The 24,684-nt window shown below is 45.9% G+C and overlaps 1 protein-coding gene across 24 annotated transcripts in view; it reads right to left on the bottom strand.

Annotated features, from left to right (window-relative positions):
* Positions 1 to 24,684, bottom strand: part of KIAA1217 (KIAA1217 ortholog) — a 772,703-nt gene that overhangs the window by 16,359 nt on the left and 731,660 nt on the right. For 20 of the 24 annotated variants that reach the window (XM_067703131.1, XM_067703122.1, XM_067703241.1 and 17 more), the window contains 7 exons: positions 16,483 to 16,658; positions 12,413 to 12,543; positions 11,775 to 11,922; positions 8,894 to 9,323; positions 6,351 to 6,534; positions 4,445 to 4,608; positions 3,497 to 3,655 (listed from right to left, as the gene is read on the bottom strand). In XM_067703131.1, coding sequence (XP_067559232.1) covers positions 3,497 to 3,655; positions 4,445 to 4,608; positions 6,351 to 6,534; positions 8,894 to 9,323; positions 11,775 to 11,922; positions 12,413 to 12,543; positions 16,483 to 16,658 — 1,392 coding nt within the window. The remainder of the gene's footprint in view (positions 1 to 3,496; positions 3,656 to 4,444; positions 4,609 to 6,350; positions 6,535 to 8,893; positions 9,324 to 11,774; positions 11,923 to 12,412; positions 12,544 to 16,482; positions 16,659 to 24,684) is intronic. The other 4 variants (XM_067703205.1, XM_067703054.1, XM_067703215.1 and 1 more) reach the window with 2 other exon arrangements.

Raw genomic sequence — 24,684 nt, 5'->3', positions numbered from 1 at the left:
GGATTTGTTTTTGTAGGTCTCTTTTCTTCCCTCCCTTTTGTTCTCTTGTGATTTGATGACTAACTTTAGTGTTGTGTTTAGATTCCTTTTTCTTTTTTGTGTGTATTGTAGATTTTCAGTTTGCGGTTACTATGAGGTTTTGATATAGCAGTCTGTATAATATATATGAGTGTTTTTAAGTTGTCTTTTAATTTCAAATGTATTTCTAGTATCCTGCACTTGTACTCTCCTCTTCTCACGACTGCTGGTTTTGATATCACATTTGTGTGTGAATGATTTTCTGCCTTTACTGGTGAGCTTTCCCATTTGTAATTTTCTTGTTTCTAGTTGTGGCCTTTTCTTTTTCACCTAGAGAAGTTCATTTAGCATTTGTTACAAAGCTGGTCTAGTGGTGCTGAATTCTCTTAGCTTTTGCTTGTCTGTAAAGTTTTGATTTCTCTGTCAGCCTTGCTGGGTAGAGTAATCTTGGTTGTAGGTTTTTCCCTTTCATCACTATTGATATATCATGCCACTTCTTTATAGCCTGCTGAGTTTCTGCTGAAAGATCAGTTTATGACCTTATGGGGATTCCATTGTATGTTACTTGTTGCTTTTAGTATTTTCTCTGTCTTTTTGTCAGTTTGATTAATATGTGTCTTGGTGTGCTCCTCCTTGGGTTTATCCTGCCTGGGACTCTGTGCTTCCTGGACTTGGGTGACTGTTTCCTTTCCCATGTTAGGGAGGTTTTTAGCTATTATCTCTTCAAATATTTTCTCGGGCCCTTTCTCTCTCTCCTCCTCCAGGGCCCCCTATAATGCAAATGTTGGTGCACCTAATGTTCCCAGAGGTCTCTGAAACTGTCTTCATTTCATTCCTTATTCTATTCTGCAGCACTGATTTCCACCATTCTGTCTTCCAGCTCACTTATCCATTCTTCTGTGTCATTTATTCTGTTATTGATTCTTTCTAGTGTATTTTTCATTTCAGTTATTGTATTGTTCATCTCTGTTTCTTCTTTGTATCTTCTAGCTCTTTGTTAAACATTTCTTGCATCTTCTCAGTCTGTACCTCCATTCTTTTTCCAAGATCTTGGATCATCTTTACTATCAATACTCCAAATTCTTTTTTGGGTAGATTGCCTATCTATCTCCCCCTCACTTAGTTGTTTTTCTGGGGTTTTATCTTGTTCCTTCGCCTGGAACATATTCCTCTGCTGTCTCATTTTGTCTAACTTTCTGTGATTGTGGTTTCTGTCCACAGGCTGCAGGGTTGTACTTCCCATTGCTTCTGGTCTCTGCCCCCTGGTGGATGAGGCCTCAGAGGCTTGTGCAGGCTTCCTGGTGGGAGGGGCTGCTTCCTGCCCACTGGTAGGTGGAGCTGCATCTTGTCTCTCTGGTGGGCAGGGCCGTGTCAAGGGGGTGTGTTTAGAGGTGGCTTTGGGCTAGGGCTGTGTTCCCACCCTGTTGGTTGTTTGGCGTGAGGTGTCCCAGCACTGGAGTCTACAGGCTGTCAGGTGGGGCAGGTAAAAATGGAAGCCTCCCAGGGAGCTCACACCAACGAGTCCTTCCCAGTATGCCCCCACCAGTGTCTTTGACCCCACAGTGAGCCACAGCCACCCCCCAACCTCTCCAGGAGACCCTCCAAGACTAGCAGGTAGGTCTGGCCCAGGCTCCTATGAAGTCACTGCTTTCTCCCTGGGTTCCAGAGGGCACAAGACCTTGTGTGCGCCCTCCAAGAATGAAGTTTCCATTTCCCCCAGTCCTGTGGAGTTCCTGCAACCAAGCCCCACTGGCCTTCAAAGCCAAACGCTCTGGGATCTCCTCCTCCCAATTCTAGACCCCCAGGCTGGGGAGCCTGATGTGGGACTCAGAACTCTCACTTTTGTGGGAGACCCTCTGCACTATAATTATTTTCCAGTTTGTGTGTCGCCCACTGAGTGGGTATGGGATTTGACTTTGTTGTGATTGTGCCCCTCCTACTGTCTCGTTGTGGCTTCTTCTTTATCTTTGGATGTAGTATATCATTTTTTGGTAGGTTCCACTCTTTTTTGTTGATGGTTGTTCACCAGTCAGTTGTGACTTTGTGAAGTGAGCTAACGTCCTTCTACTCCACTATCTTGTTCTTTCTCCCTCCATATTTGTTACTTATACCATAATTTGGGGGCAAATGCTACAATGAATGGCCCCAGCATCTGCCTACACATCTTAGGAGAAGCACCAATGCCCAGCAACATGTAGCCCTGACATACCAGTGTCTTAGTCAGAGGGCCCTCAGTGGATAACTGATGGAGGCCTCCATGCTCTCAACTGTTCCATGAGTCAGTAACTTTATAAATCTATGGTTCCTAAGAATGAAATTCTCTGACCAATCTAAAAACCTGTAAGCAAACTGTGTGATGGAGGGGATGTCTCAGGCCAGTCTGAGTTTTAATGGGGCTGGACAGGGCTCACGCATGTGACAAGTAAACCAGCAGCCCTGTTTTCCCTGGAAAACCCAAGGTGCTTAATGTTGGCAATTACTTCCATGGGAAGCAGAGCAGAAGAGTTGAGGTGGAAGTGACATGGTCAGAATGTTCTCCCTCCTCCAAATGAAGAAGGCAGATCCCTGGGCCTGCACAAAATCATCGGTACCTTAGACAAAATCATCGGTACCTTAGTGAACATGTGCTGGAGCCCGAAGGAGGTCGTGACCTGACCATCAAATTGGCAAAATATCCTACGTTAACTCATGGATCAAAATGAAATACTTTATGAACAGACTGTCGTCCAGGAATTGTGTTTTATGACTGATTAGACGAGTTCTTAGAATGTACACCGAGGGCAGATTCACACCATGATCTGAATGTGGGATGAGCTTTGGGTGTAGCCCTGTACCCCCTCCTTAGTCCTAGGAGTAGACTGTGGCAATTAGTTAACACATAAAAATCTAAAAGTAAAGTATCATTTCTCAAATAGAACAAAGAAGACGGGAAACAAAATTATTAAGCTTTTTGGAATCCCTGAAAAGATGACATTGACACTGACTGGAAACTTGGTATGGAGGACAGACGGGCCACGTGATTCCAGGCCTGTCATTCTAAGAATTAAAGCCAAAGAAGGGGACACCACTTGAAGGGGGCTTTACTCAGTCCTTGGGAAGACAGGACAATGGCTGGTATTTCTAATCCCCATCTTAAGTGCTTTTAAAATGAAGCAGGGACTATTTTCACACTGAAAGAAAGGAAAGGAAAGGCAATCCTAGCAGCCAGAGCTAGGAAAGCTTGGGATTGATTTTTTGGTATAAACTTTCTGAGTTGTTTTGTGCAATGGTCATTCCTTACACATGTCTTAAAGGTGCCTGAGAGCCTAGTTCAGTGCCACCTTGGAAAAGTGGAGGCCAAGGCCAGAGATGCAGCTTACATGGCCCAGGGGCATGGGGCTCTTTCCCAGCCCTCTCTAGCTAATGAACTGGTGTCAGACACAACCAGAATCCCAGATGGGAAGGGCAGGCGGCCACGTCAGTTACCGCATCCACATACCTGGAGTTCTGCCATGATTTTGTCTCCTTCTTCTTCCTCCTCATCCTTTAAGGAGGAAGTGACAGGTGGTGGTGACGGGGCCCAGGCTGAAGCAGGCTCCTCTGCTGGACACTTTGTGGCTCTAGCCTGCAGGCTTGGTCCAGCATCTTCACTGCTTGCCTGAGAAAGAGTCAAACCACAGATACTGGCTTAACACCCCCAGGTGCTGGCAAAAGAGGGACAGATCGCAAAAGAATACACGTTCTCTCACTGCCTGGTGCACTGGCTTCCTGGCTCTTCAAATCAAGCTGAAAGGCTGCTTTGTCTACTTGCATTTAGTTTGGGTTTTTCTTTGCCCAAGGTGTCATTTTGGCAAACGGATTGAAGAATTATAATAAGACTGTAACTTCAGTGCCTTTAAGAAAGGCCCTCCTTGGAAATTGTATTTTACATTGAACATACATGACACAACTTGCCAGGTTAAGTGGAAGTTAAAGCTCTCTGAACCTCTTTCTGAAGACTCCCACAGCTATGTTAGCTAATCTCAGTTACCTCTGTAAGATGACCTTCCTTTTGCTCGCCCCTCAGGCCCCCGTTTTCAATCTCAGTGTGCTTTGCTGGGGAAGTAGCTGGTGATTTGCATTTCACATACAGTTAAAAGTCAAGTAAGGATACAACTCCTGGTGCTCAGTCTAGTCCTAGAGCACTGGCTGACATTTTCCCATCTGTGCAATTTCGTGCAATGGTCATTCCTTACACATGTCTTAAAGGTGCCTGAGAGCCTAGTTCAGTGTCACCTTGGAACACAGTGCCGCCTAGTCCAACGGCACTTCCTTGGAGACCTAGTTTATTCTCTACTTCTCTTCTCTGCCTCCCTACTTTTTATGTTCTAAATGAGAGCAGAGAAGACTTTGTCTACGGGCAGCATCTGAACCCAGAGACAGTTTACCAGGGCTTCACTCATCAGACCTTTGTGGTGGCACTCTCCTTCCTGCTGGTGTAGACCACATCGCCGGACCTCGTGGTGGTGAGCCCCGATCCTGGCAGGTAGCTCCTCCGTGGAGGTGGGGGAGGACGAGGCGGGGACTTAGCCCCCAGCTTGTCCAAGTCCTGTTCTGAATCTGGAGGGTCTTCTGGAAAACAGTGTGTCATTGCAAAATCATCTTTCGAGATAACATCCAGAAAGTCCAATGTATTTCTAGAAACTTGATGCAATCTGACTGAAAAATTTCTCTATTCTCTTCATAGTGCAATAACTGAAAATACAGGCCCTGAAGCAGAAAGGCCCTGCACAAGTTAATTAACCTCTCTCTGCCTCAGTTTTCCCATCTGTTAAACGCGTATTCTAATAATACCATCTCCACCAGGGTGTTGTGAAGATCAAATGGGCTTGATATACATAAAGCATTTAGAAGAGTGCTTGGCTTATAGTAAATGCTATGCAAGTATTACCTATTATTATTAAACAAATCTCTTGTTACCCCAAAAAGTTGAGTGTTACTTGGAGAGATGAAGGGTCAGAGCTCCCTGCATGGCTTGCAGAGCCTTCATCCCTGAGTCTGGAAAGCAGTGTTGGCAGGAAGGATTCATGGAGAGGAGGTTAGAGTAGAACCTGGCCCAGGAAGAGCCAGAGGCAGAAGGTGTCAGTGGACAAGTCAGGGAGAAAGTGGATCGTTTTGGTCACGGTTATGTGGTTAGAAAAGGTTCTCTGCTAAGAAAAGGAGGCAGCAAATGCAGAAATGAGAGAATTACAAATCAGTATTGACACCAAAGGTTGGGAGATGAAGCTGTCTGCTGAGCTTTCCCCAGAAAAATGCCCCCCAAAAGGCATTTCTCTCTCAAAACGGAAAGAGCTTCACTCCTGCCCTTTACCAACATTCTTCACTTCAGCCTTTTACCAACACTCTAAGAGCTTACAAAAGTGGTAAAACAAGAAATTCGGGATCAGAGCTTCCAGCTGGCCTCTGTCCCAACTCTGGGGACACACAGGCCTGCCTGGCCTCCCAGGAGTGTGTGTGTCTTTTCTGAGCAACTGAAACAGAGTTGTTTAGAGGAGGTGCTTGAGGACTTCCTGCTGAAAGTTGTAATGAAGATTTGGCTAAGTCATCAGGGTGACAAGCCAGTGATTATCTGTAGTGGGCGGTCCCTGTCTTATGTAGAGGGTGCCAGGTCACAGGGCACCAGCACCACTGGGACGTGTCTTGTCCTAGGCCAGCAGCTTGGCCTCGGGATGGCTGCCTCTGGGGACGGGCACAGGCTGATGGGCTCTGGAGGTGGGCTCTGGTCTCCCTCTCATGTGTAATGACAAGGGCTCCCTCTTTGACCAACTTGAGATACACTGTCCGTAATTTTAAGATGAGAATAAGGCACACGGTTTGTAATTGGTTGAAGATTTAGCAGGTTAAGTTTTTTAACAGCTTTTTTGTATTATTATTGACACACTGATGCTTAATTTCCATAGTTTCGGTTGGTTAAATATACCATCTAATAATTTTGATTTAAAAAATGCGATTTCTCCTTGTGATCTAATATCCCTATAAAAGCCGACGTTTTCTAAGAAAACCTCTCAATTTAAACGCAGGTCTCATATTCTCCCAGCTGGTGCTGTGAAGGGTCATAAATTCGTAGGAAAGGCAGAAACTGGGGAGCTACATTCTTCCTTAGTGAGCATTGTTCTAGATCCCTAACGCAGAACACAGTTTCCCTATTATGTTTATAACTAAAAAGTAGTAGTCAATAAAACAACAAAAACTAGTAGGGAGGCTCTAGGGACACCTGGGGCTTGCTTCTCCAATTAATTTTCTTCTTTTAATTGATGAGGTTTTTAGGAAGTGAGAGACTGTGCCTATGTGGGCGGCACCTGGTAGCGCCTTACCTGAAGGTTCTAGCTTGTCCACTGGAGCATCGCCCTTTGGCTGTGGGCCCGAGGCTGGCGGCATCTCCAGGTTTGGAATTGACTTCATAATATTGGCCTGGGCTTCTTCTAGGAGCTTCTCAAACTCTTTTCCGTTATAGTGGTCCAGATTTTGCCTCTTCTCTTCCCATTTCCTTTCTGCTTTCTGAAGGACAACAGCAAGAAAAGAAAGTTTTGAGATTGCATGTCGGGGTGGGAGGAAGTATAACACAGTTGACGTGTTGGTAAAGTGATGCTCTGGTTTCTGTGTCCAGAGACACTTCTGCACATCAGACAAACCTGACCCTTGTGCTGTCTGCTACATGTTTTAAACGGGCTGCCACTGAAGCCCAAGTGGTATTCATTCACAGAGAGGCGCGCTCAGAAACCCAACCATTCATTCATTCACTTATTACTGAGCGCTTACTACATACTCGCCAGCACTCACGGCAGGGACACAGGGATATATGCATTCAAAGGCATGTATCCCATAACTAAGGTTTTGTTTTTCTACACTGAGTTTTCGTTGTAGAGGAGATGTTCAAAGAAACAGAAACAAACACCAAAACACTCACTAATCCTATGTCTTAGTTCCACTGCTGTCAAAGAATTGCTATATGATCTTCTGGGTCACATTCTCCTGTTTACAAAATGAGGGGCTATTGAGGTATCTCTAAGCTCCATCAGGTTCTACAGGAGGGAGAAATACATAAAATGCATTTTTAAATACCCGTACATTTTTTTAAAGAGCATTTTCCTGTGATTTTGAGATGCCACATTAATCATTCCAGGAGGACAGAGTGGAAATGAGCACCAGGATTAGTGGAACCCCATAATGTCAGGGTTGGAGAAGACCCAGGAGATCACGGAATCAATCTATTTTACACGCGAGAACACTGGGGCCCAGTGAGACGAAGGATCTGCCCGAGATTCACTCGCTATGAGTAACAGCCACCACTGTCACCATCCTTATCCTCCTCTAGTTTTCCTTCGTAGCACTTCTTATCACCAGAGCCTGGGCTTGGTCCCTTCTGTTCACTGCCAACCCCAGAGCCTATGAAGGCCTGGCACATACTAGGACTCAGTAACATCTTTGGAGTGGATGAAGCGCCGTAGCAGAGCTGTCAGGAAGACTCAGGCCTCCTTATCGTGGATCAGAGCATTTCAGAGATGACTTGTAAGTGTGCCATCAAAACTTACTTAAAATATACACGTAACAATGGTAACTATGCCTAGTGGGTTCTCAGTAGACATTTTTTCAATAAAAGAATCACCCTACTGACATCCTTTAAATGTAGAGATGTTTGAAGTGGTAAATCCACTAATTTTCAGGAGGAAATATGTTTTTGGTCCCCTCCCTGACTCTGATAGGCAGAATCATCATCAGCCAATCACACTCCACCCCATCTTATGCATTCTGTAAGCAGCTAACTTGGATTAGGGGGCACAGCCACTGACTGGAGCAGAGGGGAGCTACCTAGTATTCAGAGGCCCAGTGGCCATGACTGTGGCCTTAGTGGTTTTAAGAGGTCCATCTCCTCCTGAAACCAGAGTTATCTGCTGCTGACTTGCAAGAGAGGCAGGAATGCTTAGGACCAGGTGGCTAAGGACACAGTGATGAGTGGAGGAAACATTTTAGGGAAGAGGAAGGAGAGAGCCAGGGAAACGCAATGTGCTGCTTGAGCACCTATACCAGCTCTTGAAAAGAATATTTAAGAACACAGCAAGTTTTCTCTCTACATTATGTGACCTTGAGACCTTCTTTCTCCTTCCTTCTGAGACCCACTACCTTAATCTATTCTGCCTATTGTTTCCAGATTAATTTTCTGAAGATGCCATTTTTTTTTAATCACTGGTCCAAGCTACAGCATTTCTCTGATACCCATGAAATGAACCTTGGCCCCATGGGGATGGTGAGTCAGCTGCCCCAAACCAGCTTCCAGCCTGTTCTGCCAGCCTTGTCTCCTTCCTTGTTCCACTTAAACTGGTTTATCCAAGGTCCAGCCTTTGCCCCAGGATCCCGCTATCCTAGAATGTTCTTCCCACCCTCTGCTTACCCAGATTCTACTTCATCTTCAAGGTCACTGGCAAACCCTCCCCAGCTCACACTGGCTCGGGAGGGCTGAGTGTTACCCTTCTTCCCACCAGCATGGTCACCGATATCAGCAATGGTGGGAGTCTCTGCACCACAGAAACTGGCAGACACTACAAAGGAGGCTTCTCCCATCAGAATGCCGGCTGTGCAACACTTAGCCGCACACCACTGCCTCACCTTCCTACAGGTCGGGCGCCTAAGCCTTGTCTGAAATCTGATGGCCACTCTCTCAACCTGGCCATTGAAACCCATTTACAGTTTAAAAAAACCGATATGTATATAAAATAGAAAGATATATATTTTTGATAAAAATATATCTTTGATACACATATGCATTATCTCCACAACCAGACTGTACACACTCTTGGAAGGAAAGGACCACATCCTTTCCTCCTTTATGGAATTACGAAAAATCGAAATAGGACTCTACCTCGATAGACACTGCCCTGTTCTTGGCACTCACACTGTGGATTTCGTCCATGAACAGGTTCTGCACGGAGGAACCATTCCCGGGCATCTGCGGGGACTGCAGAGCTGAGGTCACCTCCTGTGTGACAGCGGGAGGGCTGGCCGGGTGAGGCCCGGGCCCCCCTGGCAAGTGCTGGGCAGGGTTCAGCAGCGCGGAGGAGAGCTGGGACGGCTGGATGACCACAGGAGAGCTCTGAGCGTGGTGAACCGTCAAGGGCACCACTTCCGACTTCACGTCGCCGGGGACGCCCGCACCGGGGAGGGGCTGGCCCGAGGCGCGGGGAGCCTCCTCCTGGGCCTTCAGGACTTCTGCGGCCGTGGCCTTTTCCATCACGACATACTGTGCGGCCTGGGCTGCATCTGTGCCTTTCAAGAGCCCATCAGTGACATGCCTGGGAGAAACCATGCACAGCAGCATGAACTGGTGAACTAGGTAATGTGCATTTTAGTTGTATGGTATGCTTGAGTGCTGTGTCATCCCAAAGCCAGGCACGACTGTGTTGCAAAATTAAGATTCTAAAACCCGGAGTAGCAGCTTAGAGTTGAGGGTTCCCATAGCAACCTAACTGCCTCCTCGTTATCTCCGGCTGCTGCTTGCCTACTTTTTCCCTCAGGACATGGTCTGTCTTCCCCTTTCCACGTGCACTGTCGTGTCCAGACTGGGGGGTGGTGACATCAAGTGGACACACGATTCTAACAGTAACTCCTGCACCCGATCCAGGCCTGGGCAGCTCTCCTAGATGCTCGGTTCTAACCCAAAGCTTCCTAAACCCTCCATTCTCTCCTCCTTTCACTGCTCCACGTCTTGGGAGGTGTTTTATATGCCAGTTCCCTTTGCGTTGCTCTTCCTACAGCTCAGCCTGGTGCCATCTGGCTGCCCCACCCGGACTTGGGCAGCCTTTCTGCAACATCACGAGTGACTTCGAATCTAACCGCCGGGTTAGTCCTCCTCTGCTTGGGGGGCGGGGTCATTGATTCTGTCTGTCCACCTCCACCCATGGTCCAGCGGCAAAGACATGACCTTCGGGGTCAGACAGGCTTGTGTTTGAGTATCGGTTCTGCCCTGTTCTAGCTCTGCAAGGCCGGGAACTTCACCTCTGTGAGCCTCAGATACTTTTCTGGAGATTATAATAGTGACGGTGACAGTGCTGTTCAATGTCTTCCTCGGGGCTCGGTGCTACGATCAATGTAGTTACATGTAAGACTCTGTCACACATGGCACTCGACCCATAATTTTTAATTAGTCCCTCATTCCCTTCTTAGCAAAATGCTTTTTTTTTTTTGATTGGAAAGAAGACATTGCTTTCTACGACTCTCCTCTTCTACTCACTTGTTTCTTTTGCTCTTTACCTACCCCGTCCCTTCAATCCCAAATCCCTAAGGGTCTCTTTCCTCCTTTCCTTCTCATTCTATCATAGGCATTGCTTCCATTTTCAGTAATCACCTTCATGAAGGCGACTTCCAACTCTAAACCTCTCCTCCCTCCGAGTTAGGCAGGGACTCCCTTAACTCTAAGTGCCTCATGGGCAGCTCTGTTTTGCTATCCTTCCAGCACCTCAAATTCAGCATGTACCAAATCCCTTCAGCATCTTCCCAAGCCGCTAAGTTGCTCTGAACTGTGACTGTCACCCGCTCTGTCTTCTCTATCAGGCACCAGGACATGTGCCTGTCCTTGGGGTCGTGCATATTCCTACCTTCCTTCTTGTGTCTTCCACAGTGCTGCGTACAGCATGTTATACCGGGAAGATACCAAGGAAAGATCAATAGTATAAAGGCCTGTGATGAGCAGCTAATATTTCTTCTATTTTTATTGTTAAAGTTACTTAACGGGCTTTATCTATCATTCCCACCACTGAGCATTTACGGGACACAAAGTCCTATAACATTCAAGACACACAATCCCATCTGTTTTTAGATGGAGATAAGACAAATACTGAGCTTCATCTGTGCTGGCTCTAAAATTTTTTAAAAATTGTTTTTCAGGGAAGAGAAGGGAGGGTGGGCAACGTTACCAGCCAGCCTGCTCCCTCTTTAAACACTTAATAAGGATGGTTTGCTTTAGGCTTTGTGGGTGGGTTACCACATTTAGGTAAGAGCTTAGTTAAGAATTCTTTGAACATATTTTTATCCTACGGGAAGGAAAAGTTCACTCTGGCAATTTTAAATGAGGGAACCTGTGAGAAAGTGCAATTCGGGTACAACTTCTTCCTGTGCCCAGGCAGACGAGGTCTCTGCAGGAAGAGGCCTCTTGTTGTTCTAATTCAGATTATTTTTGGCATCCTGGAACTTACACAGGTGATTATAGTGCGCTCTGTAGTCTTAGCATCTCAAGAGGTTCTTTTTGACGTCACTGTTACAAGAATATAGTTAATAATTCATCTAAAGTCAACTGCACATTTCACATATTTCTCCTACAAACCTGATCAAAAGATTATAGTGATTAAAGATTATTAGTGATTAAAATTCTCCCAAGAATTTATATTCTGCTTGCGACCTGCTCTCAAATCTGGTCCAAGATCTAAGGGGTAACATCTTTGTAATTTCCAAGTTCTACTTAAAAAAAAAAAAGGAAAATTCAGGACTGCCACTACTGGGAAGACTGGGAAGTGGTTCATGTGTGGTAGTCGTGTCTGTTTCCCACGTGGGAAAGGAAGTTTTATAAGGGCAGGGGTCCTGTTTATTATTATATTCTTGACACCTACCACCACCAGGGCTGGAGCAGACAATGTCCAAATACGGCTGACTGCCTGGCTGTGAGATCAGAACCAACAAGAAGTCTGGCGTCAAACTATCAGTTCTCACCCCAGCCCCGCCCCCCCACCAGCCCAGGAAGCCGCGGTCACCTGCGCAGCATGGTTAGGGCGTCGGTCATGCCTCGCACTCTCTGCAGGAGACTGTCCAGCCTGTGCGGCTCCTCCTTCAGAAACCGCACGGCCTCCACTTCTATGCGCAGGATGGCTCGCATCTTGTTTTGTAAGGTTGGAAATTCTCCTGCGGGCCAAGAGCAGCTGGTGAGCTGTATGAAAAAGCCAGAGCAGCAAGCCCCCTGTGCCGAGCCCCAACTCTGGACAGGGCTGAGAAGCGCGGGGTTCACCCACCACAGGGCAGCTCACGTGCCTTGAGGCCGAGCTGGGCCCAGTGTGACCTGGGCCAAGGCAGAGCCCCAGGCCTCATTTCCTGCCTGTATGTCTGGGATAAGCTCACGCGCCCCTTGGGTTGTGTTTAATGAATTTGGTACAGGTGCCTGGTGCACTGTACTTAAGAGTCCTTCAGTCCTAAATATTACAGCCACCACTAAAGTATCAGCTCCCAGAAGACAGACAGTGATGTATCCCAAGTGCCCAGAACAGTGCCTGGCACACGGAGGTGTTGGATGAGCACCTGCCCATGTGCATGAATGAATCCTTCACTGTCTGATGGATTTTCAAACACGCCAGGAAACAGGCTTCAGACTCCTCCCCCCCGCAAGGAGGACACTCACCTTTCAGGGAAGCTACTGCCTCTCCCACCTGGTGCAGGAGGAAAGCCCCGTCTTCCACGTCTTTTAGAGTAACCGCGCGGCTGGCCAAGGCAGAGTCCTTCTTTAAATCTTCAACGAAGTCTTCCAGGTCACTGGGGGGAGGGCAAACCACAGATGGAGTGAACGCTGGGGCCTTCAATAAGGACAGTGCAGGAGCAGAGGGACCCCTGAGCCTCACCGCCTGGCCTCCCCTCCTGCACCGCGTCCTGGCCGCTTCCTCCACGCCCACGGAGGCGACGGAAGCAGCTGGTACAGGAGTAGCTTGGTTTGGCTTAAGATATTCTGCTGTGGTATGAGGCAGGTGCGAGGCCGTTTTCCCGGGGCTGTCCACGGGGAGGCCCAGGTTGGCCGCCTGTCTGACCAAGGACCCCCTCTTCGTTTTCAGTGTTGCTGATGCCAACTAAGGGAGGGTGTGTGCACTCTGCGATGTGACAGAGGAGAAAGAGGGACGGAGGGGGCAGGAGGAGGAGCCCGGACGGCTTTAGGTCCGGCTTCTCAACCTTGGCACTTGGCCTTTGGGCTCAGGTAATTCTTTTCTGTGTGTGGGGCCTGTCCTGTGCACTGTAGGATGTTTAACAGCGCCCCTGGCCTCGACACACTAGATGCTGGGAGCAGCAACTGCATGCCGACAAACTGGACAACCTAGAAGAGGGACAAATTCTTACAAAGGTACAACCTTCCAAGACTGAACCAGGAAGAAACAGAAAATATGAACAGAACAATCACAAGCACTGAAATTGAATCTGTGATTAAAAATCTTCCAACAAACAAAAGTCCAGGACCAGATGGCTTCACAGGTGAATTCTATCAAACATTTAGAGAAGAGTTAACACCTGTCCTCCTGAAACTATTTCAAAAAATTGCAGAGGAAGGAACACTCCCAGACTCATTCTATGAGGCCACCATTACCCTGCTACCAAATCCAGGCAAAGATACCACAAAAAAGAGAACTACAGGCCAATATCACTGATGAACATAGACGCAAAAATCCTCAACAAAATACTAGCAAACCGAATCCAACAGCACATTACAAGGATCATACACCATGATCAAGTGGAATGTATCCCAGGGATGCAAGGAATGTATCCCAGGGATGCAAGGATTCTTCAGTATCCACACATCAATCAGTGTGATACACCACATGAACAAATTGAAGAATAAAAACATATGATCATCTCAATACATGCAGAAAAAGCTTTTGACAAAATTCAACACCCACTGATGACAGATGCCAGTAGCAACCTCCCCTACTTGTGACAAACAAGAATGTCGGCAGGCACTGTTAAATGTCCTTAGGGGAGGGGAACGAACTTGCCCCTGACCGAGAACCTCTGGTTTATATCAATTGTCCTGTCAATAAGGACTGAGTGTCCTCTCCAGGCTACAAAGAGAAGAAGTGATCACAGATCTGATTTCTGGGGTGTGTGTGCACACACTTACACACACCTCTTAGGGTACTGCCAGTTCCAATAGAACTAAATTAAGGTCTCCTACTTCAACAGAAAAACACACCAATAATAACATCCTGTCGCCTCGGCCCATTAATAACCCCACCCTAGATGGGGTGCATCCTTGCAGTTTGCCTGTAAGTCCAACAACAGAAAAACCCCTCTTAAAGAAACAGGAAAAGCGCTTTGATTTGAAGAACCACTAGGTGGCAGTAAGCGAACATCTAGTCCACTGCCAGAGCCTTGAGTGTGCTCGGGTAGGCAGCAGGTTGAGAAAAGTACAAACTTCCAGTTATAATATAAATAAGTACTCGGGGGTGTAATGTACAACACGATAAATATAATTAGCACTGCTGTAGGTTATATATGAAAGCTGTTAAGAGAGGAAATCCTGAGTTCTTATCAGAAGGAAAAAATGTTTTTTTCTATTTCTTTAATTTTGTATCTTTATGAGATGATGGATGTTCACTAAACTTACTGTGGCCATAGTTGCAAGATGTGTGTAAGTCAAATCATTACGCTGTACTTAAACTCTTACAGTGATGTATGACAATTACATCTCAATTAAGCTGGAAGGAAAAATAATTGGCAATTCTATAAAAATATTAAAAGGCTATGTTTTTTTAAAAGAACTTTTCAAGAAGAACCTTGAGATGTAGTTGTAGACAATCGGGCTGTCGCAGAAATGTTTCAGACAAATAATAGCCTTTTTACCTCATGGTGGGTGATTAACTGTCTGTCTATAAAGGCATGAACTAAATAAAAATTAAGAGGCTGCTCTTTTTTTTTGCGGTACGCGGGCCTCTCACTGTTGTGGCCTCTCCCGTTGCGGAGCACAGGTCCAGACGCGCAGGCCCAGCGGCCATGGCTCATGGGCCCAGCCACTCCGTGGCATGTGGGATCTTCCCAGACCGGGGCACGAACCCATGTCCCCTGCATCGGCAGGCAGACTCTCAACCACTGCACCACCAGGGAAGCCCCAGAGGCTACTCTTGAGATGATGCACGGTCGTCAAATTCTCTTCTTCAGGAAAATAATAACTCAAAGTGATTTCTTCCTCTAGACTGCTACTGAGAGGGGTATTCTAATTCTAATCAGGCACATTGGGTTGGCAAATAGGTGATAGAGCACAGCACTCTCCATCGTGTTGTAGGCTTCTGGTGATTCTGGTCATGAAAAGAATTTGGAAGCTGCTCCCCTACAGTCCCATTTTGGGAGGTTTAAGCTTTCCAGGAAACGAGAGAATTACCTATATACAATGGAATACTACTCAGCCATAAAAAAGAGTGAAAATTTTGCCATTTGCGGCAACATGGATGGACTTGGAGGGCATTATGCTAAGTGAAACAAGTCAGAGAAAGACAAGTACTGTATGATATCACTTATAGGTGGAATCTAAAAAATACAACTAACTAGTGGATATAACAGAAAAGAAACAGACTCACAGATACAGAGAACAAACTAGTGGTTACCAGTGAGGCGGGGAGGGGGGAACGTAAGGGTCGGGGAGTAAGAGGTACAAACTAGTGGGTGAAAGATAGGGTACAAGGATGTACTGCACAACATGGGGAATAAAGCCAATATTTTGTAATAACTATAAATGGAGTATAACCTTTAAAAACTGTATAAAACATTTAAAAAATAATTAAAAAAAAGCCTTTATGAAACTCAAAAAAAAAAATACCAACACTAGAAGAACCCACGCAAATGATTATTCATTATACTAAAAGGTGAAATTGTTCTATGATACATCTTCATCGCATAACAAAACATACATTAACATAAAAGATGGGCCTGCCCCAGTGACTGGGGCGTAATAAAACTCTGCTCATTTCAATAGTGGGACTTGATAGATGCTTTCAATAAGAACCTCACAGAAGATGGGTAACATTCAAGGAAGCATCTTTCATTCTGGATCAGACATACTTTACATTTAAATTCTTCTTTTGTGATTTTAACTACCGTCGAATAATAGGAGGAGAACTTTGGCGCTGTGTTATTTTGGCTATTAGTTTTAATTTATTGAGATTAAATGCAGACTTCCCATTTATCATTGGATTGTGCAACTGGCTCCTCTTAATTTTAGGCATTGCCACGCCCTATAGAACAGTGTGATGCTCCGGCTTCAAAGAGACTAGCTCAGTGGCGCAGTGGTTGAAAGTCTGCCTGCCGATGCAGGGGACGCGGGTTCGTGCCCCGGTCTGGGAGGATCCCACATGCCGCGGAGCGGCTGGGCCCGTGAGCCATGGCTGCTGAGCCTGCGCGTCCGGAGCCTGTGCTCCGCAACGGGAGAGGCCACAACAGTGAGAGGCCCGCATACTGCAAAAAATATATATAATTAAAAAGAAAAATAAAGAGACTAGCTCAGACTCCCAAGGATTGTTGAATTTCCTGGGCCTGGATGGAGGGGCACTAGCTAAGTGTCCATGGATACCCAGAACCAGCAGAACTCTAACTGTACACAGTAGGTGCTCAATAAAGAAAGAGGCTCAGAACACCGTCTAGGAAGGGCCTCCTCCTTGGCAAAGACAGGCTTGCCTTCCAGGTTGAGCAGCTAAGCACGCAACAAGGGACTGCACTCACCACAACTTCCGGACAACCTTTTCCTCCTCGTGCAGGTACTTCTGCCTCTCCTGTTCCACTAGGACCCGCTGTCGCTGCACAGGGTCCTCCAGTCTCTTCAACGTTTCAATCACTTTGCTGTTGATTTCCTGCTCAGCCTTCCTCATCATCGCCCTCAGCAGCTCCTGGTTCTGCAGCTGTTGGACAAAAGAAACCACCCTCCGTTGGCTCTGAGGGCTGCCACGGGGGTGCCGGGGGTGCCTGACACGCTCCAGGCGCGGGTTTGGATAAAGAGCCCCACAGCTGAATCTCTCTTTATTTCAGTGAGAGAGGGAAGGGAGCACAGACCGTATATAATCTTGCGGCTTCAGCCAACGTCCAAGTTTTAGCAGTCAACTGACAACCAGACTTCCACGTCCCTGTCTGCCAAAAAAAACAGGGTCCTTTCTGTACGCTGGTAGTGCATCCTGGTAATGGGTGTAAAGCCTCACTGACGTGTTTTCCTAGGGAGAGCCAAGAGTACCAGCTGTGGAGCCAAGCTGACTTTGGATCAAACCCTACACCCTCTCCCGGATGCACTGAGAGACTTTGGGCACATTCCTTATCTCTAAGGATGGGGATTCACTTCCTTTGCCAGGGCTATTCTGAAAATTAAATGAGATACTGTTTGGTACAGAAAAGTACTCAACGGAAGTTGATTAGAGTGTGGACTACTTCAGCGTATCAGTTAAAAGAGAATCTGTGTCCCTCTTGTTAATGGGTCCATGGACCAAATGCCCTGTAATCACAGACCATCAAAACACAATACTTGAGGATGTGGCCGAGGGAAGGACTGGGGGTTTGGGATTAGTAGATGTAAACTATTCAATATTATATAGAGGATGGATAAACAACAAGGTCCTACTGTATAGCACAGGGAACTATATTCAATATCCTGTGATAAATCATAATGGAAAAGAATATATTAAAAAAAGAATGTGTGTGTGTGTGTATAACTGAGTCGCTTTGCTGTACAGCAGAGATGGGCACAACACTTTAAATCAACTATACTTCAATAAAAAAATAAAATAAAAAACTCCCAAAACACAGAACTTGATGTTGACGGTGGCAATGATAATTTCCAGACGAGCCCAAGGCTCTTGGCAATTAACTAATTTCCCTGGATTATACGTAGCTTGCTTGCATACATAAGACCACAATTTCCATATAATTTTCCATGTAGTTTCCAGAGCACTCTTGTTTCTCACCCCAGACTATAGGATGTGTGAGTTTGAATCCACGCTTCACAACAATCTAGCCAAACACTTGAGTCCTGTTTCCAACAAGGCGTTAAGTGCTTTCCTGGGGCAGGATAATTTTCTGACAGCACATGCATCAAGTGAGTTCATTCAACCAGCCTCAAAACCAGTAATTATATTATACCTATTCTATTATCTAAAGTTCCCCTGAAATTTCAATTAGCTGTTACTGTTTTCTTCATTTTCTGGTTTCGTGCACTGTGTATCACCTCATAGGGATAATGATGCCTCTGTCAACTGTCCATCATCTGTGCAAACAGAGCGGAAATACCATCTGACCGTGTTACCTACTACCCACTTGAAACCTCATCACGGCTTCCATTTTCTCTGAATAAAATAAAACGTTTCAACACGAACCACTCAAGCGAAACCACCTCATGTTCGAACATCAACATGGCACCACGGTAAGTGGCCATCCAGAGAGGCTGCCTGGGTTCACTTCCGAGTTTTCCCACTTAGTGGGAAATTAGTGTGATTATGTTACAGTAAGTCCCCTACACACAAATCTTCAAGTTGTGAACTTTCAAAGATGCGGACGTGCCCCTGTATGCCAACTGTTGTACTGGACTACTGTACTTCTCAGGGTACTGTACTGTAAGATTAAAAATGTTTTCTTTGAAAAAAAAAAAAATGTTTTCTTTGGGCTGCCCTGGTGGAGCAGTGGTTGAGCGTCCACCTGCCGATGCAGGGGACACGGGTTCGTGCCCCTGTCCGGGAAGATCCCACATGCCGCGGAGCGGCTGGGCCCGTGAGCCATGGCCGCTGAGCCTGCGCGTCCGGAGCCTGTGCTCCGCAACGGGAGAGGCCACAGCAGTGAGAGGCCCACGTACCGCAAAAAAAAAAAAAAAAAAAAAGTAATTTTTTTGGTGTTTTTTATGTATTATTTGTGTGAAATGTATTATAAACCTATTATAGTACAGTATTATATAGCCGATTGTGTTAGTTGGGTACCTAGGCTAACTTTCTTGGACTTACAAACAAATTGGACTTATGAACGCACTCTTGGAACGAAACGCGTTCGTATGTATTAATCTCCCTGTGTCTCTCCAAAACAGAAAAAGGGATAGTAATAGTTCCTATCTCACAGACTGGTAATGGAGCTTCGAGAGGCAATAAAGTGCTTTCAGTCGTGCCCGGCACAAACCGAGCTCTCGGTGCAGATGACCTGTTGTTATCAGGGGGCATCACCCTGGGGGCGGGACCTGCTGGTCTGTCTGGGAGGGAAGCAAATAAAAATGTGCTGCCCTTGGGTTACCTCCTCTGTATGACTCATGATCGTGGTCTCACACTGTTCTTGCTAATAATATCTTTTTATTAAGGTCTTAAAAACAGTCAGTCTACCGCTGAAAGGCAACACGTTTGGAGACGATGCACAGACGGCGGCTTCCCCCCATGCTCTCTGCAGCTACAGCTCTGCCCACAAGGCGTCGGGCAGGCGGGCACTTTCCCGCGTCGCCAGCCTCCTTGCACTGTGTGCAGCCGGCACTTTCTCTGCTCTAGCCACAGGACCATCCTTTCAGTTCTTCTGATTGCCCAACCTCCTTTCTGCCACGGGGACTGTGCATGTGCTACTCCCTCTACCTGGTTAATTTCTGCTCTCCACGGAGTCTCCAGGACACACGTGCCTGGCACGTGGCCGGCATTCGATAAATATTTGTTGAACGCGTGAACTGAGTTAAGCAATAATGTTGGTAATAACAGACAATGGAGTATCCAAAGTTCCTTCCCGGATGGTAGAAACGTGGGGTGACCCATGGGCTCAGCTATGCCTCGAGCTCAGTGCGCGTGCCCTGGCTTGCTCTGACTGCAGTTGTTAAACACACACAGTAACATCAGCTGTTATCAAAATGGTACGCTCAAGTTCAATGCCATGTGTCAGGTCCCACAGACCTATTTCCTTTGGGGGTTGAGGGTGAATGGTAATGGATACGTAAGGCACAAAGAAGAAGACAATTAAATGTGTCCAAAAAGGACTGATGCCGAGGTCCATCCCCGAAAGATTCTAACTGGTCTGAGGTGCAGCCTTGGCACTGAGAATTTTTTAAAGCCCTTAGATGATTCTGATGTGCCACTAAGGGTGAGCACTGTGGTCTAAGAAAAGGGCTCAGGAATAGACAGATGATGTCACTGTGCCATGCGCTGTGTGGCACGGCCCTCTGCACCTAACCCTCCTGCCCAAGTCTCACAGACAAGCTCCAATGAAGTTATGGTCCAATCAGCAGTGGATATTGACAGTGGCTATGAAGCCAGAAATTATTGCTAGAATATTTCAAATTCTTAAAATTTGAAAGATGGGAGAAGTGAGGCCCTGAGAAGTTAGGATACTTGTTAAGAGTCACTCAGCAGTTGTAGGGGGGGCAGAATCAGCATGAGAACTGGGTCTTTCAAATTCAACCCAGTAATTTTCCAATCGCCATCTGCTAGACACAGTACGACATAGCAATGTCTGCTTTATTCCCAGCCACAAGCAGTTTCTGGCACACGGTAGGTACCCAACACATATCTGAGGTATGAATGACAATACAGTTGACCCTTGAACAACGCAGGCGTGGGGTGCCTACCCTCCACGCAATCAACAATCCGAGTGTAACTTTATAGCCCACCCTCCACAGTCACGCTTCTGCATCCACAGGTCCAATCAACTGCGGATCATAGGTATAACATTTCCGAGATGTCTACAGCCGTATCAGAAGAACACACCTGCATGTGATATTCAAATTATTCAACTGGTAACAGGGTCAGATCACACTCACATTATTCCACTCAAAGCGGAGGCAAGGAGAGGCCTGCCTCGAGTTCCAGGCTGTATGATTTTCCTTCCCAGAAAGAGGGGCTTCCTGGAGCCAGCTAGAGAGAGACTAAACAGGGAATTCCCATAGCACACTGGCTGGCACATGGGCAAAAATGAGTTAATCATGAAGGAATAAAGACATACACAGGTTCTCTTGCCACTGTCCCCTGGTCCCCTGCCCTCCCTGCCTGGAGTCCTTACCACTGTCTCTAGGACTTCCACCATGTGTAAAACGCAGTGCTGAAGTGTGCCAACATCTCTCACTAAATGCTTCGGATAAACTAGTCACCAGCACTTTAAAATATGACATTTAGGGCTTCCTTGGTGGCGCAGTGGTTGAGAGTCCGCCTGCCGATGCAGGGGACACGGGTTCGTGCCCCGGTCCGGGAAGATCCCACATGCCGCAGAGCGGCTGGGCCCGTGAGCCATGGCCGCTGAGCCTGCGCATCCGGAGCCTGTGCTCCGCAACAGGAGAGGCCGCAGCAGTGAGAGGCCCGTGTACCACAAATAAATAAATAAACAAACAAACAAACAAAAAACACATGACAATTAGTTTTGCTTAGCAGGGATTCTAAATTCCAGTTAATAAAACTCTATTTAAGGTATAGTTTACAAACTAGAAAATATACCCATTTTAAGTGCACAGGTCAATGAGTTTTGACAAATGTATACACTGATGGAAGCACCACTAAAAAGGGAGACAACATTTGTTCTCACCCTAGGAAATTCCTTCATGACACTCTGCACGCAATCTCCTAACCCCCAGCTCAAGGAAACCACCGATATGCGTTTTGTCCCTCTAGCTTAGTTTTTCCTGTTCTAGAATGTCATACAAATGGAATTGCACACTATGAAATGTTTTGTGTCTGGCTTCTTTCCCTCAGGATATTGTTCTTGAGATCCAGCCATGCTGTTGAGAGTTTTAGTAGTTCATTATTTTTCATGCTGAGTGGCATTCTATTGTATGCATTTAGTACGTTGCATGTAGTAACTTTTTCATGTTTTTACATATTACTTGATTCTGGTGATCTTGTTTATATTCACTTATTTCTGGAAGCATCTTTCTTTAAAATTTATTTTTGGCTGTGTTGGGTCTTCGTTGCTGCACGTGGGCTTTCTGTAGTTACGGCGAGCAGGGGCTACTCTTCATTGCTGTGCAGTGTGGGCTTCTCATTGTGGTGGCTTTTCTTGTTGTGGAGCACGGTCTCTAGGCGTGCAGGCTTCAGTAGTTGTGGCTCGCAGGCTCTAGAGCACAGGCTCAGTAATTGTGGCGCACGGGCTTGGTTGCTCTGCAGCATGTGGGATCTTCCCGGACCAGGGCTCGAACCCGTGTCCCCTGCATTGGCAGGCGGATTCTTAACCAGTGCGCCACCAGGGAAGGCCCTGGAAGGTTTTTTTTTTTGTTTTTTTTTTTTTGCAGTACGCAGGCCTCTCACTGCTGTGGCCTCTCCCGTTGCGGAGCACAGGCTCTGGACGCGCAGGCTCAGCGGCCATGGCTCACGGGCCTAGACGCTCCACGGCATGTGGGATCTTCCCGAACCGGGGCACGAACCCGCGTCTCCTGCATTGGCAGGTGGACTCTCAACCACTGCGCCAACAGGGAAGCCCTCTTTTTTGATTTGATATTACACAATCATGATTGTGATTTGCGAGTAATGCCAATTATAGTTTTAACTTTCCCATCCACGTGCCTATTTTTTCTTTTTCCAGCCCTACTGCACTTGCTAGGATATTCAGTACAGAGTTAAACAGAAGTGAGAGGAGGCTTCTTTGGCCTTGGTCCCGATTTTATGAAGAATGTGATAGTGTTTCACCACTAACTATAATGTTTTCTGTAGGATTTTCAGACATCCTTTATCAGGTTAAGAAAGTTTCCTTCTACCCCAAGAGCGCTGAGTGCTTTTATCATCGGTATTGAATTTTGTCACGTTTTTTCCTGCACTTACTGAAATGATATGATTGTCTTCTTTATTCTGCTAAAAAGGTCAAATACATTGACTCATTCTTTTCATATTAAAACAACCTTGGACTCCTGGGGTAAAATCCAGGATAATGTATTACCCTTTTTATATATTGCTGGATTCACTTGGTCCTACTTTGTTAAGGATCTGTTACATATATTTTCATGAGGCATATTGGTCTGTGGTTTTCTTTTCTTATAATATCTTTGACTGGTTTTGCTCTTAGTGTAATTCTGCCTTCGTAAAATGAGTTGGGAAGCGTCCTCTATTTTCTGAAGGAGTTTTTTACCTTCAGTACTTTCAGGATGTGATGCCATTGTTTTTTGACTTAACTTTTGTCTCTGAGAAGTCAGTTCTTATTTACCTTTCCCTGTATGTAATGTGTCCTCCACCTCCCCCGGCTGCTTTTAAGATTTCTCTCTTTATTCTTGGTTTTTAGCAATTGCTTTTGGTGTGGTTACATTTGTGCTTATCCTTTTAGGAGCTTATTAAGTTTTTTGGTCTATAGATTTACAGCTTTCATCAAATTTGGAAAAATTTCAGCCATTGTTTCTTCTAGTAATTTTCTCTTCCCCCTTGACCACTTAATATTGTCCCAAGAACCATTAAGTTTCAGTTCATTTTCTTCAGACTTTTTCTTCTCTATCCTTCAGTTTGGACATGTCCATTGCTATCTTTTCAAGCTGACTGATATTTCATTTCAGCAGTGACTAATCTTCTATTAAGTCTGTTGAGATATTGTGTTTTTAGCTCTTGAAAGTTTTACTTAGTTTTAAAATATCTTCCATTTTTTTTGGTCTCATTGTGTCCATGTTTTTCTTTGAATCCTTGAGAATGATTATCACAGCTGTTTTAAAGTCCTTGCTGATGACCTCGTTACCCCTGTCATTTCTGATTGGTTTCCACTGACTGATTTTTCTTAAGCTTACGGGTCACATTTCTCAGCATCATCACCTGTCTAGTAACTTTTGACTGAATGTTGGACATGGAGTTCTGGGTTTTGTTTTCCTTTACAGATGTTAGACTTCCTTTGGCAGAGAGTTTAGCTCCTTGTAGACCATTTTTGTTCTTTAGAAGCTTGTGTTTAAGCTTGTCAGGGTGAATCTAGGGCAGCCTTTACTCTAGGGCTAGTTTAGTCTTAAGACCGAAGCATGGCCTTTCTCTGATTGCTACTGAATGCCCCAGGTGATTAATAAAACCTCTTTGTGCCTGCTGGTTAAGACATAAACATCTCCCTGTGTGAGCTCTGGGAAATTTGTGGCGTACAGCCTCCCACTTTGTGTCTGGCTTAGTGGTCTTTCACAATACACATGCTTGGATTACTGGTAGACAACAGATCCACAGATTTACGTAATTCTTTCCCACAGACCTTCCTTTTATTTGGTACTTCGCTCCACAACTTCTAGCTGCTTCAGCTCTTTACCCTCAGCTCAGCTGGATGGTCAGTGCTCTGTCTGGGTTATCCCTCCCTGCGTCACAATCTAAAAAGTGTCCCCAGACAGAAAGCTGAGGAAGTTACAGGTTTCACCTCCTTTCCTTCCGTTCTCCTAAGGATCACACTCCTGTGTTGTCTGTTGTCCAATGTCTGAATAGAGTCGTTTCACACATCTACTTATTTTTCAGTGTTCTAGATGTCAACAGTAGGAAGGCAAGCACAGCTGTAGTTATCCCTTCATCTCTGGAAACTTCAGTTTATTCTGTGCCTTGACGTTTTTACAAAAATACTCAGACGGAAGTAACGCTCTTCGCTATTAAAAATTTAAGTGGACCAAACAAGTTATCCATATCAGCTTCACTGAGAAGCTAGGAAACTGCCTAAACCTAATTCCCCCCACCTCAAAATGGACACGTACCTCACATACTCATTTGATTTCTCAGGTAAAATTTAAGACCGTCGGTCTTGCCAACAGTGTCGTTTAATTGAACTGATTTTGCTGTCCAGCAGTGACAATAAACAGTGGCTGTACAACAGGTCAGGAAGTTTCCTAACAGCCAGACCCCAGAATGACTCCTGACCACCCAGCTTAGCTCCCCAGGCTGTAGGGAACCAGGTATCGGATGCCTTTTCACAAGCACGTGTTATCTGGGAGATGTTGCCCCGTCTTAGACAGCCTCTGTGTGCAGGTCTATCTAGGGCTTGATACATTGTATGGCAGCCTGATTGTCAACTCCT

Source organism: Pseudorca crassidens, chromosome 1 (genome assembly GCF_039906515.1).
Source record: "Pseudorca crassidens isolate mPseCra1 chromosome 1, mPseCra1.hap1, whole genome shotgun sequence".
Classification (NCBI taxonomy): domain Eukaryota; kingdom Metazoa; phylum Chordata; class Mammalia; order Artiodactyla; family Delphinidae; genus Pseudorca; species Pseudorca crassidens.
This window is presented reverse-complemented; position numbering and strand designations above follow the sequence as displayed.